The 16,177-nt window shown below is 46.0% G+C and overlaps 1 protein-coding gene across 1 annotated transcript; it reads left to right on the forward strand.

Annotated features, from left to right (window-relative positions):
- Nucleotides 1–13,581: 13,581 nt before the first annotated feature.
- Nucleotides 13,582–14,999, forward strand: LOC311118279 (uncharacterized protein; the record flags this gene model as incomplete). Its single annotated transcript, XM_084193108.1, has 4 exons — nucleotides 13,582–13,722; nucleotides 14,117–14,276; nucleotides 14,606–14,709; nucleotides 14,897–14,999. 4 exons carry the CDS (start codon nucleotides 13,582–13,584, stop codon nucleotides 14,948–14,950), a joined length of 459 nt encoding a protein of 152 aa, XP_084049234.1. The 3' UTR covers nucleotides 14,951–14,999.
- Nucleotides 15,000–16,177: the final 1,178 nt, after the last annotated feature.

Genomic DNA, 16,177 nt, shown 5'->3' on the forward strand with positions numbered 1-16,177 from the left:
CAAGTTTCATCTTTAACCAATCGCAATTTAAACTAGAATCATCGTGCTAAAATTTCTCCTCTGTCTGTCTATTTCACCCCTGCAGGGTAACGCCAAATGGGACCTATGACCTGTACCCCACCATTTTGTTTTGTAGGCTTAGCCCAACCTCATGTCGTAGTTTTTAGTGCCGTAAACCAAAACGTGTCCCAATCTCGTGCCATAAACTCCCCCTTTCTGTAGTGTAGTGTCGCAAAATTAAACGCATGCGCCCATCCATTCAAAAATACAACTTCACCGTGGACGGGCGATTTTCTACTCCCTCCTAGTCAAACAGAATAACAGTCCAGCTGTACCTCTCGTTTCCCCCCTCCTAGTCAAACAACCTTTAACAGCGCTCACAAAACATATAACCTGACTTACACACAGAGACAAATTTAAGAGACTTTAATCCATCGCAATGGAATCTCTAAGGATACGTTAGCATGTAGCACACAACACAATTAGCCTTAGCCTCGAGGTACAATGTAGCATGATTCACACTTTAGCGTTGAGAATTAGCCTCAGCCTCTAGCTAACTGCGGCCTACCCAGCCCTAAGTAACCTGCACCGTGGCCAAATCATTGTCCATCATTATCCATATCCCCGCCTAACTTTATGCTGCCTTGAGTTCTGGATAATCATAGAGAGGTTACCCCATGCATTATAGTTCGTCAACCATACGATGAGTATGTAACATGCATATAATCCGTCCAGCTCATGGTTCCCAGAACCAACCTGACAAAATCTAATACTTCGCCCGGATTTGTAGCCCACTCCTGCGAGTCGCCCCCGCTGGGGGTCTTTCCAGATTCACGGTGCCCTAAAGAATGCGCATATCTGAATTTACCAACCATTGTCACCCGTTACCAATGAAATATACACTTTCGATACTTAAATCCTACCGTTTAATGCTCTACATTCCAATTAACTGCCGTTTCCGATGGAATAAATTTTAGCAGACTCTAGTCGACCACAATAACACCACCGAGGCCAGGTCATAATGGAACATCTCTCCAGTGTACACAAGTCATATCCAATCTAACAAACTCCGAAGCGGTAAGAACACTCACCCTTTTTCGGCCATGCTTCAGAGAGAATTAGCCCGGCGATTGACTGAAACAAGGAAGAGACGCAAACCCAGCCCCACGTTGGGCGCCATTATGTCGTATCTGATGAGTGGTGGCAATTATTGCTGTCCGTTATGCTGCATCGTGTGAGAGGCTTTTATTAAAATCACGAGGTTTACAGCATAAATGACAGGTGATATGACACCCGGAGAACGGCTCTCCCGATTGCTATGGCCGTTCTGACGTATTCCTCGCCTAACCCCCTTATTTATAAACAATGAAACTGACCTCTTCTGACCAATCCCCAGTCTCCAAGACACTTCCGGTCTGCTGGATGTGGCGTTACACCCAAAACATTCCCTCTTGCTACTAACACAACCAACATTCCATTTCTTCATGAAAAACATTTAACAAAGGCATAATCTTCAGATACGATAGCAGCTTCTGTTTTAAAACCCTTAGCACTGTGTTTTATCACTGGGGAAAATGTTCATATGAAAGTTAAATTAAAAAATGCAATATAAATAAAAAATATGCCTTTTGAACACAGCAACCAACAACTTTTTTTTTACTAGAAACATTTCACCTATTCACTTTCTCTTCTATATTATTTATCTAGTCAAAACATGTCACTACACCTCAACACATCACCATTGGGACAATCCAATTTCCTATTCCCCATTATTTTCTATAATGCATATGAATAGATTTTTTTCAGTATAAAGGACTTAGACAGGTTTTCTTCTTAGGTAACAATTAAATAAAACAACAAATATATTATTTGTATTTTTTTCTTCCATTTTAAAGTGTTTCCACTTACTAATTTGTAAGTCGCTCTGGATAGAAGAGCGTCTGATAAATGACGTAAATGTAAATGTTATTGAAGTTCAGGCTGTTGTAATGTCCAGTTGATTATGTAAATAGTATTGTAGAACTCTGGTATTGATGGTCCATTGGAGGGTGATTCATTGATATGAATATTCAGAGTGAAAGAGCTGAGAATTCACATGTGATGGCCCACATCTAACACAATATTTCCTATTGTGTTAGTAAGCACCACAGCATGTTAGGCAGCAATTGTTCAAATATGTCCAGATTTTACAAATTAACAGTGAGTACAAACCCAGCCTGCCTCTCTCCTTCCACACTGAGTCCAAACCTACAGTCACTGGGTCCTGATTGTGACAGTGGTGCCCAGTTTGCGCTGCAGGATCCAGAGATGGCATCAGTGAAGCTGGAAGACTGCAGTCAAACACTGGAGCTGAATGTCAACATTAAAGATGAAGAAGAGGAGGAGAAGATTGGGAAATCTGTTTCTCATGGTAAGAGTAGGTTCTTTAGTGATCATATATATAGTACACCTCACCTGCGACTCATGAAAATACTTAAATTTAATTAATGAAGTCTACTAAAATGTTTATCTGACACCATAAAGACGATTAAAATATGCAAGCATGCATTAGGCAATGAGTTGATGTTGACTAGCAAGAATTGGTCTGATAGTGGAATACTAAAGGTAAATAGATTTAATGACATTGTAAAATTAACGATTCACTTACATTTTTTAAATTTTCAGAGGATCTAGGGTTATGTGCCTTGCTCAAGGGCACATCGACAGATGTTTCACCTAGTCTGCTCGGGGATTTGAACCAGCAACCTTTCAGTTACCTTCTGCCCAAGGCGTGAAGCCTAAGTTACAAGTCAATACTGACATTAAACAAAACATTAAGTATCTAAACATGATCAGACAGGAAGAGAAAGACAAAGAATCCATAGCTTGTGTCATGGCCCATAGCTCATGGGATAGAGATAATCCATAGCTTGTGTCGTGGCCCATAGTTCATGGGAGAGGGGTAGAGAGAAAGACAGTGTACACTGAGTGTATTAAACATTAGGAACACCTGCTTCTTTCCCTGCCATAGACTGACCAGGTGAAAGCTATGATCCCTTATCGATGTCTCTTGTTAAATCCACTTCAGTGTAGATGAAGGGGAGGAGACGGGTGAAATATTTATTTGTGTATGTGTTTCATTCAGAGGGTGAAAAAAAGATTGAAGTGTCTTTGAACAGGGTATGGTAGTAGGTACCAGACGCACCCGTTTTAGTGTGTCAAGAACTGCAACACAGTTTCCCGCAGTTTCAACAGTTTCCCGTGGGTATCAAGAACGGTCCACCACCAAAAGGACAGCCAACTTGACACAACTGTGGAAAGCATTGGAGTCAACATGGGCCAGCATCCCTGTGGAAGGCTTTCGACACCTTGTAGAGTCCATGCCCTGACAAAGTTAGGCTTTTCTGAGGGCAGAAGGGGGTGCAACTCAATATTAGGAAGGTGTTCCTAATGTTTTGTACACTCAGTATATTTCTCACCACAGCAGGTCAAGAACAAAAGAGAAAGACACATTGAAGCTAAGACCCTTTTAGAACCATTTGACCATGTTTGGATTCAAAATCGGACTTGTTGATCAACAACATTACTGTTGAGTTAACTTCCAATCAGATATCAGACCTACAGTATGTTCTCACAACAGGAGCTCAGAGGTGTGACAGAATGGGGGATGGTGAGATAATGCATCATTCAGAACGGGGGATGGTGAGATAATGCATCATTCAGAATGGGGTATGGTGAGATAATGCAGCATTCAGAATGGAGGATGGTGAGATAATGTATCATTCAGAATGGGGGAGGGTGAGATAATGCATCATTCAGAATGGGGTTGGTGAGATAATGCATCATTAATAATGGGGGATGGTGAGATAATGCATAATTCAGAATGGGGGGATGTGGGGAGCAACACAGAGAAGGCTGAATTCCTGAGAAGACAGTAAAACCTTTGGGTTGATAAAAGAGAAGTCTGGGGTTGGGCCCGCCACTATAGTACTATCTACATCTATGAGTTATCTCCAAAAGTAAGACCTCCATAAGTTCATTCTGTCATTCTGACACCCCTGAAGAACTCAACACAACAAAGCTTGTTTTATCGTTGTGCATGAAAAGTTGTTATAGAACTGTTTCGACAATAAAATAGATGTTATTTCATGCTCCTGAGACTTGCATGGATGACACCAGTATTGTCAGCAATTGTTTTATTAACTGGTCTATCTGGAGTGATCAGAGAGTAGACTAAAGAAGTGAAGTAGACATACTGCCAGTGTTTTGAAGTTCTATGAAATGAGTCTGTGTAGTTGCCAGGGTTGGTGTCAATTCCATTTAAATTCCAGTCAATTCAGGAAGTACACTGTCATTCTAATTCCAATTCTCTTCAATGTTTTTCAATCAGGAAAATTGGTTTACTGGAAACACCTTTCCTCTTTTGACCTCACCCTTTCCCAGTCCCCTCCCACTGCGTGACCCTATCTTCACTAGAGGCTGTTCTCCTACTAATCTCACTGCAACCCCCCTCCAAGTCTCTGACCCCTACTTTGTTTCCTTTTCTCTCCATCTCTCCTCCAACCTACCATCTTTACGACCCTACTCTACTCCCTTTCTACACCCTAGAAAATGTAATTGATACGATTGTGATGCGTTGTTGTCTCACCCAGCTATCTTAAGATGAATGCACTATTGTAAGTCACTCTGGATAAGAGTGTCTGATGAATTAGTCAAATTAAAAAATTTGAATTGATATGGAATTGACCCCAGCCCTGATGGTTACTAACCCTTGTGATAGGGAGTGGAGGATGATATGGCTTGTAACACTTTAGAATAGTTTTATTCCCCTGTATTGTACAGCATACTTATATTAAGTCATTTGTTACCCAGTACAGCCAGAAGAGGACTGGCCACTGCTCAGAGCCTGGTTCCTCTCTAGGTTTCTTCCTAGGTTCCTTCCTTCTAGGGAGTTTTTCCTAGCCACTGTGCTTCTGCATTGCTTGCTCTTTGGGGTTGTAGTCTCGGTACCTGCACCCTCAGCAGAGTCAACAAACACCAGAAGCATCCGTGTTTCAAGGAAAAGGCAGAGAGGAAGGCAAAGCCTGAAAACCAGAAGCTTCTGGTTTCTGTGGACCTGGTTTAGGCGTTTCTTTTACGCCTGATACTTTAGGTTAGGGTATCTGTAAAGCACTCTGTGACAACGGCTGATGTAAAAAGGGCTTTATAAAATAAATGTGATTGATGTAAATCATACTAACTGACTGGTTCTTCTGATGTTGTTCACACAGGAGACCATGTTGAGACATTCTCTACATCCAGAGAACAACAGCAGGAAGATCACAGAGCTAAGAGGTCTCACCACTGCCCACATTGTGAGGAGAGTTTCCCAATTCTATCAAAGCAAAAAAATTCACCTAAAAATACACACAGGAGATAATCTATTTCCCTGCTCTGATTGTGGGAAGATCTGTAAAATATCAAGGGATCTGGTACTCCTGCTCTGACTGTTGGAAGAGTTTCTCTCAACATGGCCACATACAGTGGGGGAAAAAAGTATATAGTCAGCCACCAATTGTGCAAGTTCTCCCACTTAAAAAGATGAGAGAGACCTGTAATTTTCATCATAGGTACACGTCAACTATGACAGACAAAATGAGAAAAAATAATCCAGAAAATCACATTGTAGGATTTTTTATGAATTTATTTGCACATTATGGTGGAAAATAAGTATTTGGTCAATAACAAAAGTTTCTCAATACTTTGTTATATACCCTTTGTTGGCAATGACACAGGTCAAACGTTTTCTGTAAGTCTTCACAAGGTTTTCACACACTGTTGCTGGTATTTTGGCCCATTACTCCATGCAGATCTCCTCTAGAGCAGTGATGTTTTGGGGCTGTTGCTGGGCAACACGGACTTTCAACTCCCTCCAAAGATTTTCTATGGGGTTGAGATCTGGAGACTGGCTAGGCCACTCCAGGACCTTGAAATGCTTCTTACGAAGCCACTCCTTCGTTGCCCGGGCGGTGTGTTTGGGATCATTGTCATGCTGAAAGACCCAGCCACGTTTCATCTTCAAGGCCCTTGCTGATGGAAGGAGGTTTTCACTCAAAATCTCATGATACATGGCCCCATTCATTCTTTCCTTTACACAGATCAGTCGTCCTGGTCCCTTTGCAGAAAAACAGCCCCAAAGCATGATGTTTCCACCCCCATGCTTCACAGTAGGTATGGTGTTCTTTGGATGAAACTCAGCATTCTTTGTCCTCCAAACACGACGAGTTGAGTTTTTACCAAAGAGTTATATTTTGGTTTCATCTGACCATATGACATTCTCCCAATCCTCTTCTGGATCATCCAAATGCACTCTAGCAAACTTCAGACGGGCCTGGACATGTACTGGCTTAAGCAGGGGGACACGTCTGGCACTGCAGGATTTGAGTCTCTGGCGGCGTAGTGTGTTACTGATGGTAGGCTTTGTTACTTTGGTCCCAGCTCTCTGCAGGTCATTCACTAGGTCCCCCCGTGTGGTTCTGGGATTTTTGCTCACCGTTCTTGTGATCATTTTGACCCCACGGGTGAGATCTTGCGTGGAGCCCCAGATCGAGGGAGATTATCAGTGTTCTTGTATGTCTTCCATTTCCTAATAATTGCTCCCACAGTTGCTTTCTTCAAACCAAGCTGCTTACTTATTGCAGATTCAGTCTTCCCAGCCTGGTGCAGGTCTACAATTTTGTTTCTGGTGTCTTTTGACAGCTCTTTGGTCTTGTGTCACGGTTTCGGCCGAGGCTGCCTCTCTTCCTTGCTCGGGCAGGCTTCGGCGTTCGTCGTCTCCGGAATACTAGCTGCCACCGTTGCATGTTTCTATGTTCATTTGCTTTTGTCTGATTGTTGTCACACCTGTTATCATTTAGTGTCATTAGTGTCCTATTTAGTTCTCGTTGTGTTTGTCAGGTGTTGTGTGTGATTGTTTTCACTGTCGTGCTTTGTTGCTGGATGTTTTGACTATTTGCTCGGTAGAGCTGTCCTCCATAGTTTGGAGAGTTTTGTCGCACATGTCTGTGCGCCCGTTTTGTTTCGCCTGCGCGCAGAGTTTAGCCTTCGGGCTATTTAGTGCTGCACGGTTAGATATTTTCACTAAAGTCTTTGGAATTATACTTCTGCGTCCTGCGCCTGATTCCACCACCACACCCACTTACAACATCCTTGACAGAATCACACACCGTTAAATGGAATCAGCAGGAGCCGAAGCAGCGCAGGCGACGCTGGAGGACAGGATCCGCCAGCTAGATGACCAGATCCTGCGGATGGGGTCCGCATTGCAGGAGGTGATCACCACCATCAGAGGCTGGGAGACCCGAGGGACACCTCCACTACCATCGTCCCTGCCCGCGCCATCGGCAAGTCAGCCTCTTCCCGCTCCGGAACCCAGAGGAGTTCGACTCTCGCTCCCGAGGGCCTACGATGGGACCGCTGCCGGGTGTCAGGGATTCCTTCTCCAGGTGGAGCTTTACCTGGCCACCGTGCACCCGGCGCCCTCGGGGCACGAGAGCGTGTCCGCCCTGATCTCCTGCCTTTCCGGTAGAGTTTTGGAATGGGCCAACGCAGAGTGGAGGAGAATAGACGCTAACACCATCACCTACGACGAGTTCTCCCGCCGCTTCAGGGCGGTGTTTGACCATCCCCCGGAGGGGAAAGCGGCGGGGGAGCGTCTGTTCAGCCTCCGGCAGGGGAGGAGGAGTGCCCAGGAGTTCGCCTTAGAATTCCGCACTCTAGCGGCGGATGCAGGGTGGAATGAGCGGGCCCTCATCGATCACTATCGATTTAGTCTACGTGAGGACGTCCGTAGGGAGCTGGCCTGTAGGGACACCAGTCTCTCGTTCGACCAGTTGGTCGAAATGTCCATCAGGCTGGATACCCTGCTAGCTACCCGCGGACATCCCGAGGGGGTCCGTCCATTTCACCCTCCAGCGCTTCTGAGCCGTGCCCCATGGAGCTCGGTGGCGCTGGCGCTAGAGAGAGGAGGGGTCGGAATACGAGGGGGTCCATCTCCTGCACCAACTGTGGTCGGGGAGGACACACCGCGGCTAGGTGCTGGGGATGGCCTCCTAGGGGGGAAGACGACAGGTCCCGCACTGGGGAGTCCTTCCAGGTGAGTAGGCGCCCCACTCACCCAGAGCTCTCTGTTGCACACTTTTGTATACCTGTGCGTTTTCCACAGGTAGCACCTCATTCCCAGCATAAGGCGCTGGTAGATTCAGGCGCGGCTGGGAATTTTGTTGATAAGCAATTTTGTTTAGCCTTAGGGATTCCCCTTCTACCTGTTGACGTTCCTTTCCCCGTTCATGCCCTAGATAGCCGTCCGTTAGGTGCGGGCTTGATCAGGGAGGTTACAGCGCCACTTAGGATGTGTGCGCAGGGGGGTCATCAGGAGATGATCCAGCTATTTCTGATCGACTTGCCCGCGTATCCGGTGGTGCTGGGCATGCCCTGGTTGAGTACCCATAACCCATCTATTTCGTGGCAGGAGAGAGCTCTGATGGAGTGGTCTGCTCAGTGTGTGGGTCGATGTTTGGGCGTTTCCGTAGGGGCTACCTCGGTGGAGAGTCCAAACCAGGTGCCCGCATTGCACGTTCCCCCTGAGTATGGGGATTTGGCTATTGCGTTTAGTAAGTCGAGGGCGACGCAGTTGCCGCCCCATAGGCAGGGAGATTGTGCGATAGACCTCCAGGCAGGAGCTGCGCTCCCACGGAGCCATGTGTATCCTCTGTCTCAGGAGGAGAAGAAAGCTATGGAGACTTACATAGACGAATCTCTGAGACAAGGATACATACGGCCTTCCACTTCCCCTGCGTCCTCGAGTTTCTTTTTTGTGAAGAAAAAGGATGGTGGGTTACGCCCGTGCATCGATTACCGTGGTCTCAATCAGATCACGGTGAAGTACAGTTATCCACTCCCGCTGATTGCGACCATGACTGAGTCATTGCATGGGGCGCGTTTCTTCACTAAATTAGATCTCAGGAGCGCGTACAACTTGGTGCGCATCAGGGAGGGCGATGAATGGAAGACAGCCTTTAGTACCACCTCGGGTCATTACGAGTATCTTGTCATGCCATACGGGTTGATGAACGCTCCGTCAGTTTTCCAATCATTCGTGGATGAGATCTTCAGGGACATGCAGGGGCAGGGGGTCTTGGTGTACATAGATGACATTCTCGTGTACTCGCCTACCCGTGTCGAGCATGTGGCCCTGATGCGCAGAGTGTTGCGGAGGCTGGTGGAGCACGACCTGTATGTTAAGGCAGAGAAGTGTCTGTTTTTCCAGGAGTCGGTCTCCTTTTTGGGGTATCAGTTGTCTGCGTCAGGGGTGAAGATGGAGGTAGACCGGGTGTCAGCCGTGCGTAATTGGCAAACACCAACCACTGTGAAGGAGGTGCAGCAGTTTTTGGGGTTTGCGAATTACTACCGGAGGTTTATCCGGGGTTTTGGACAGGTGGCAGCTCCCATCACGTCTCTCTTGAAGGGGGGCCCGGTGCGTCTGCAGTGGTCTGCCGAGGCGGACAGGGCATTTGGGAGGCTGAAGGACCTGTTTACCTCGGCTCCGGTGCTGGCGCATCCGGATCCCTCTTTACCATTTCAGGTAGAGGTGGACGCGTCTGAGGCCGGTATAGGAGCCGTGCTTTCACAACGATCAGGCGCGCCACCTAAACTCCGCCCCTGTGCTTTTTATTCCAAGAAGCTCAGTCCGGCGGAGCGAAACTATGACGTAGGGGACAGGGAGCTGTTAGCCGTGGTACAGGCCCTAAAGGTGTGGAGGCACTGACTTGAGGGGGCTCAACACCCTTTCCTCATTTTGACGGACCACCGTAACCTGGAGTACATCCGGGCAGCGAGGAGGCTAAACCCTCGGCAGGCTAGATGGAATATGTTTTTGACCCGGTTTACGTTTAAGATCACGTACATCCCTGGGTCCCAGAACGGTAAGGCAGATGCACTGTCTCGGCGGTATGACACGGAGGAGAGGTCCGTGGAGCCCACTCCCATACTGCCGGAGTCGTGTCTGGTGGCACCGGTAGTGTGGGAGGTCGATGCTGAGCTCGAGCGGGCGTTACGCACCGACCCTAGTCCACCACAGTGCCCGGAGGGTCGGAAGTACGTTCCGCTCGAGGTTCGGGATTGATTAATCTATTGGGCTCACACGTCACCCTCCTCTGGACATCCGGGTATCGGCCGGACAGTGCACTGTCTTAGTGCCAAGTACTGGTGGCCCACGTTGGCAAGGGATGTGAGGGTTTATGTTTCCTCCTGCTCGGTGTGCGCCCAGTGTAAGGCGCCTAGACATCTGCCTAGGGGTAAGTTACTACCCCTGCCCGTGCCACAATGACCATGGTCCCACCTCTCGGTGGATTTCCTTACTGACCTTCCTCCTTCACAGGGGAATACCACTATACTGGTCATTGTGGACCGGTTTTCTAAGGCCTGTCGTTTGCTCCCCATGCCGGGCCTTCCTACCGCCCTGCAAACTGCCGAAGCCCTATTCACCCATGTGTTCCGGCACTACGGGGTACCCGAGGATATTGTGTCTGATCGAGGTCCCCAATTTACCTCCAGAGTCTGGAGGGCCTTTATGGAGCGGTTGGGGGTCTCGGTGAGCCTCACCTCGGGTTACCACCCGGAGAGTAATGGGCAGGTGGAACGTGTAAACCAGGATGTGGGCAGGTTTCTTAGAACATACTGCCAGGACCGGCCGGAGGAGTGGGCAAGGTACGTTCCCTGGGCCGAAATGGCCCAGAATTCCCTATGCCATTCCTCCACTAACCTAACCCCTTTCCAATGTGTGTTAGGTACCAGCCGGTTCTGGCACCCTGGCAGCAGAGCCAGATCGAGGCTCCTGCGGTGGATGAGTGTGCGAGGCGCTCGGAGGAGACATGGAACGCTGCACACGTCCACCTGCAGCGGGCCCTCCGACGTCATAAGGCGAGCGCCGATCTCCACCGCAGTGAGGGACCGGTGTACGCACCTGGTGATCGAGTCTGGCTCTCTACCAGGAACCTGCCCCTCCGCCTGCCCTGTCGGAAACTGGGTCAGCGGTTTGTAGGGCCATTTAAAGTCCTGGGAAGGTTGAACGAGGTGTGTTATAAATTACAGCTACCTGTTGAATATAAAAGTATTAACCCCTCGTTCCATGTGTCCCTTCTCAGGCCGGTGGTAGCTGGCCCACTCCAAGAAAGTGAGATCAGGGAGACTCCTCCGCCCCCATTGGACATCGAGGGGGCACCGGCGTACTCCGTGAGGTCCATCTTGGATTCGAGACGTCGGATGGGGGGTCTCCAGTATCTAGTGGAGTGGGAGGGGTACGGTCCGGAGGAGCGGTGCTGGGTGCCGAGGAGAGACATTTTGGACCCGTCTCTCCTGACGGAATTCCATCGTGGGCACCCGACGCGCCCTGCTCTGCGTCCTCCGGGTCGTCCCCGAGGCCGGAGTCGGCGCACGTCTGGAGCCGCGCGTCAAGGGGGGGGGTACTGTCACGGTTTCGGCCGAGGCTGCCTCTCTCCCTTGTTCGGGCAGGCTTCGGCGTTCGTTGTCTCCGGAATACTAGCTGCCACCGTTGTATGTTTCATGTTCGTTTGCTTTTGTCTGATTGTTGTCACACCTGTTTTCATTTAGTGTCATGAGTGTCCTATTTAGTTCTCGTTGTGTTTGTCAGGTGTTGTGTGTTATTGATTTTTGTCAGTCGTGTATAGGACGTGATTCCTGTATTTCGCTCGGTTGAGCTTCCCTCCACTGCGTTGGAGTATTTTCGCACCTGTTTGTGCGCTTTTGTTTTGTTCGCCTTCGGGCAAGAGTAGACCTATTGCCGTGTTTGGCGATCACTAAAGTCTGTTGGACTATCCGTCTGTGTCCTGCGTTTGATTCCACCACTGCACCCACCTACAGCACGCGTTGACACAAGTCTGATAAACAAGCCTACTTTCTCAAAGTTATTTTCCTACCAACTGTATGGGATGAACAGGAAAATCTGTTAAGTGTGTGATATAAATGTGGTAACGGTTTGACATCTGTGATATTCTCTGAAGTTGCAGATGCAGAGGACTTGAGGCCATGTGCCACCTCAAGCCAGAGCGACAGTAAGTGTCTGGTTGTAGTTTTAGGGTAAACAATTAGTTTTAAGGTAAACAATTGAATTGTATGAAGTATTATAACTTTACAAACCTTTCAAAGCCACTCAATAGAATACAATTACCATCATATTTTTGCATATTAGGTTATTTAAAGTCTTATTACTACTTTGTGCATACGGTTAGAACTTTCCAAATACTTCTTGTGCTGTGTATGGGTGAAACTTGTATTTACAGTGGGGAAAAAAAGTATTTAGTCAGCCACCAATTGCGCAAGTTCTCCCACTTAAAAAGATGAGAGAGGCCTGTCATTTTCATCATAGGTACACGTCAACTATGACAGACAAAATGAGATTTTTTTTCTCCAAAAAATCACATTGTAGGATTTTTAATGAATTCATTTGCAAATTATAGTGGAAAATAAGTATTTGGTCACCTACAAACAAGCAAGATTTCTGGCTCTCACAGACCTGTAACTTCTTCTTTAAGAGGCTCCTCTGTCCTTCACTCGTTACCTGTATTAATGGCACCTGTTTGAACTTGTTATCAGTAAATTATGCTTAGCATTTATTTTAGTTGGGATTCATTAACCTTCCCACTGAGCTCCTGACTGACATCCCTTCACGTTTGGTTCTGTGCCAGTTTCAAAAGCAAAGTATGTCTTCATGTTTTTCCTTCTGTTTTCTCAGTTAGTCCAAGTGGCAGCCAGGAAGAAACTGGCCAAGACAGAGCATCAGAACTAGGTTTCTTTAACCATCAAGATATTGATCTCGAAATCGTAAATGTAGAAAGTTTAAATAACAGCATGATTTTTTCTTATATTTTAGACCAAGAGCTGCCATCCGTGCTTGATGAGCCTGTGGCTTCTGAGATGCCTGCTGGATACATTAAAGGTATATTATGCTAGCCTATATGTTACAACATGTTGCTTCTCTTGTATTGTCAACATCAATTCCAAATTGTTTGGCTGTCAGCAGATACATGGTTATCAATACTACTAATATATATGAAGGGTGGATATTTTGATCGAGGTATTTCACATGGCCTTGATCCATGTCCTGCCTGGTACTCATGGCTTGTATTGTCACACTACTTGCAGCAAAACTGTTGAGTCTTTATTATTTTGCAGATCTTCAAGCAGTGGAGATGAGGATAATGGTGAAACTGGAGATGATCCATACAGAGTTCAGGACTGCTCTGAACCAAGTTATGGAGGCCATAGAGGATAATGGTGAAACTGGAGATGATCCGTACAGAGTTCAGGACTGCTCTGAACCAAGTTATGGAGGCCATAGAGGATAATGGTGAAACTGGAGATGATCCGTACAGAGTTCAGGACTGCTCTGAACCAAGTTATGGAGGCCATAGAGGATAATGGTGGAACTGGAGATGATCCGTACAGAGTTCAGGACTGCTCTGAACCAAGTTATGGAGGCCATAGAGGATAATGGTGGAACTGGAGATGATCCGTACAGAGTTCAGGACTGCTCTGAACCAAGTTATGGAGGCCATAGAGGCCCGGCAGCCAAAGGAGTCAGAGTCCTTGGGGCAACTTGAAATGCTGCAAAACCCTGCAGAAACAAATGAGGAACTAAAGGATATCTGTGAAACACTTAAAGACTCCCACTATCGAAGGAAAATGGTAGGGATGGCCATTTAAAATGTATCTGTTTGTAAAAAATGGGAAATCTATATCAAGTATTTTGAAAGCAATTGACAAAAATAAGTTAGCTGTTTATCAAGAGCCCCTTGAATGCGTCCAGATTTGAGAGAAAATTGCAACCTGCAATATTATTGAATCCAAATATCTTAATGTCAACGAAATGCAGTTGTCATATATGCCATATGCCTATTTAGTGTTTGGATTGATTTCCCAATGAACACTTAATTTATCTTAAGAAGAAATGTTTACACAAGTTTTAGCCCATGATTACATTATACACTACAAAAATGATTTCTCATTACTATCAATCAGAACTGTATGGCGAGCTGTTTTAGCTGAGGAACACACAAATGAGTGGGATTTCTTTTATCAGATCCGATACCTGACCCTCTGCTGTGGCCTGGACCTGGGCTCAGGAATCAGACGAATGATGAGAAAAATTAGAACAGAGGAGCTGTGGACAGGCTACTCCTTGAAGGGCAGGAAGGGGAAGAGGGCCTTTAATGAGCTATCAATCTATGATGCTGTCACAAGTAAGTAAATGCACAAGTTTAGATCCTTATTTATTATTATTTAGTAGATAGTATTATTGGTCAAGTGATGGTAAGTCAAATGTGTTTTTATTAACATTTCAAATGAATTAAATCAGTAACAAGGCAGTTACAAATGAATGTGAAATCCTACCACCTGTTAAGATCGGAGAGAGAGGACAAAGGAAAGGTGAAGGAGAGAGGTCTCATGGCCAATTACTGCCTATGGGGGACGAGAGGGACAATACCCAATCTCTGTCTCAGACAGCATAGGTGGAAAAGTAATGATATAACATGGAATGTACCATTTACAATTCTTTTTCACAACATAGGAGTGTCCCTGAAAGCACACCCCAAGGCTACCTACCAAGAGGTAGATGACAAAATAGCAGACGCTCTCAAACATGCACCAGCTCGGCTCAAGAGTAAGAGAAAGGTATGATTAAAATTAACACTTTATGATTGTTTAGATTTTTTTTTACTTCACTTTAATCCAGTCGGTCAATTTAACTAAATTATTGTGCTAGTAAAAAAGGAATGTAGTAGGGAGTCGACGTTAAACCGGCATTTTGATCATTTTTTAAAGGAAAATAATGACCAGTTTGTGTTATTTTGACTTCCAGGAGCGGGTCGAGGAAGAGACTGTGGATGAGGATGGAGCAGCAGCACCTGAATAAACATAACATAGTTATTCACTTTTAGCTTTAAGCAGTTTTACAGTTCTTGATTGGAGTGCAGTGTTCATGTTTTTACTGACTTGTTATTTTGTGAGCTTTTTGCTGTGATTTTGTTTACGAATCTATTGTGATACAGTTTAAGTAAAAAAAGAACTTATTTTCAGGCATTTTGCATATTTCGTCAGTGGACACCTACCGACAGGACACTGTGTATATGTTCAGGGTAGATTAAATGACGTGTCTTAAGGGTCCTCCCGAGTGGTGCAGTGGTCTAAGACACTGCATCGCAGCTGCGTTGCTACAGATGCTGGTTCGATACCTGTCTGTGTCGCAGCCAGCCACGACCGGGAGACCCATGAGGTGATGCACAATTGGCCCAGTGTCGTCCAGGTTAGGGGAGGGTTTGGCCAGCCGGAATGTCCTTGTCCCCATCACACTGTTACGTGCCTTATTGGTACTATAGGTACCCACTGATGAAAGTTACGTTCCCAATGGTTACCAGAAACTGCATTTTATAGTGCTCTCAACTTACTTTCTGACGTTTAGCAACGTGAAGAGGTTGACTTAAAAATACTAATATTTAACGGTTTAAAATCCCCCACATTTCTACGTCCTGAAAAGACTTGGGACATAAGTTTAATAGTCGCTAATGAACGATACGTGAAGTCCTGAGGTTACATACACCAAACCTTTACGGATCAAGATCCCACAAACTAACTGGTGCCAACAGGCTGCCTAAGTATGGTCCCCAATCAGAGACAACGAGCTACAGCTGCCTCTGATTGGGAACCACCCTGGCCAACATAGATCTAAACGATCTAGAACAAAAAACAGAAAACTAAACATAGAAAAATCCACACCCTGGCTCAACATTTAAGAGTCCCCAGAGCCAGGGCGTGACATCATGGGCTAAAACTTGTGTAAACAGGCAGAGGGCTGATAGTTTCTTCTTAAGATAAGTTAAGTGTTAATTGGGAAATCAATCCAAACACTAAATAGGCATATGGCACATATGACAACTGCATTTCGTTGACATTAAGATATTTTGATTCAATAATATTGCAGGTTGCAATTCTCTCTCAAATCTGGACGCATTCAAGGGGCTCTTGATAAACAGCTAACTTATTTTTGTAAATTGCTTTCAAAATACTTGATATAGATTTCCCATTTTTTACAAACAGATACATTTTAAATGGCCACCCCTACCATTTCCATTCGATAGTGGGA

This window comes from Coregonus lavaretus (assembly GCF_964263955.1).
Source record: "Coregonus lavaretus genome assembly, contig: HAP1_SCAFFOLD_48, whole genome shotgun sequence".
In the NCBI taxonomy this organism is placed as follows: domain Eukaryota; kingdom Metazoa; phylum Chordata; class Actinopteri; order Salmoniformes; family Salmonidae; genus Coregonus; species Coregonus lavaretus.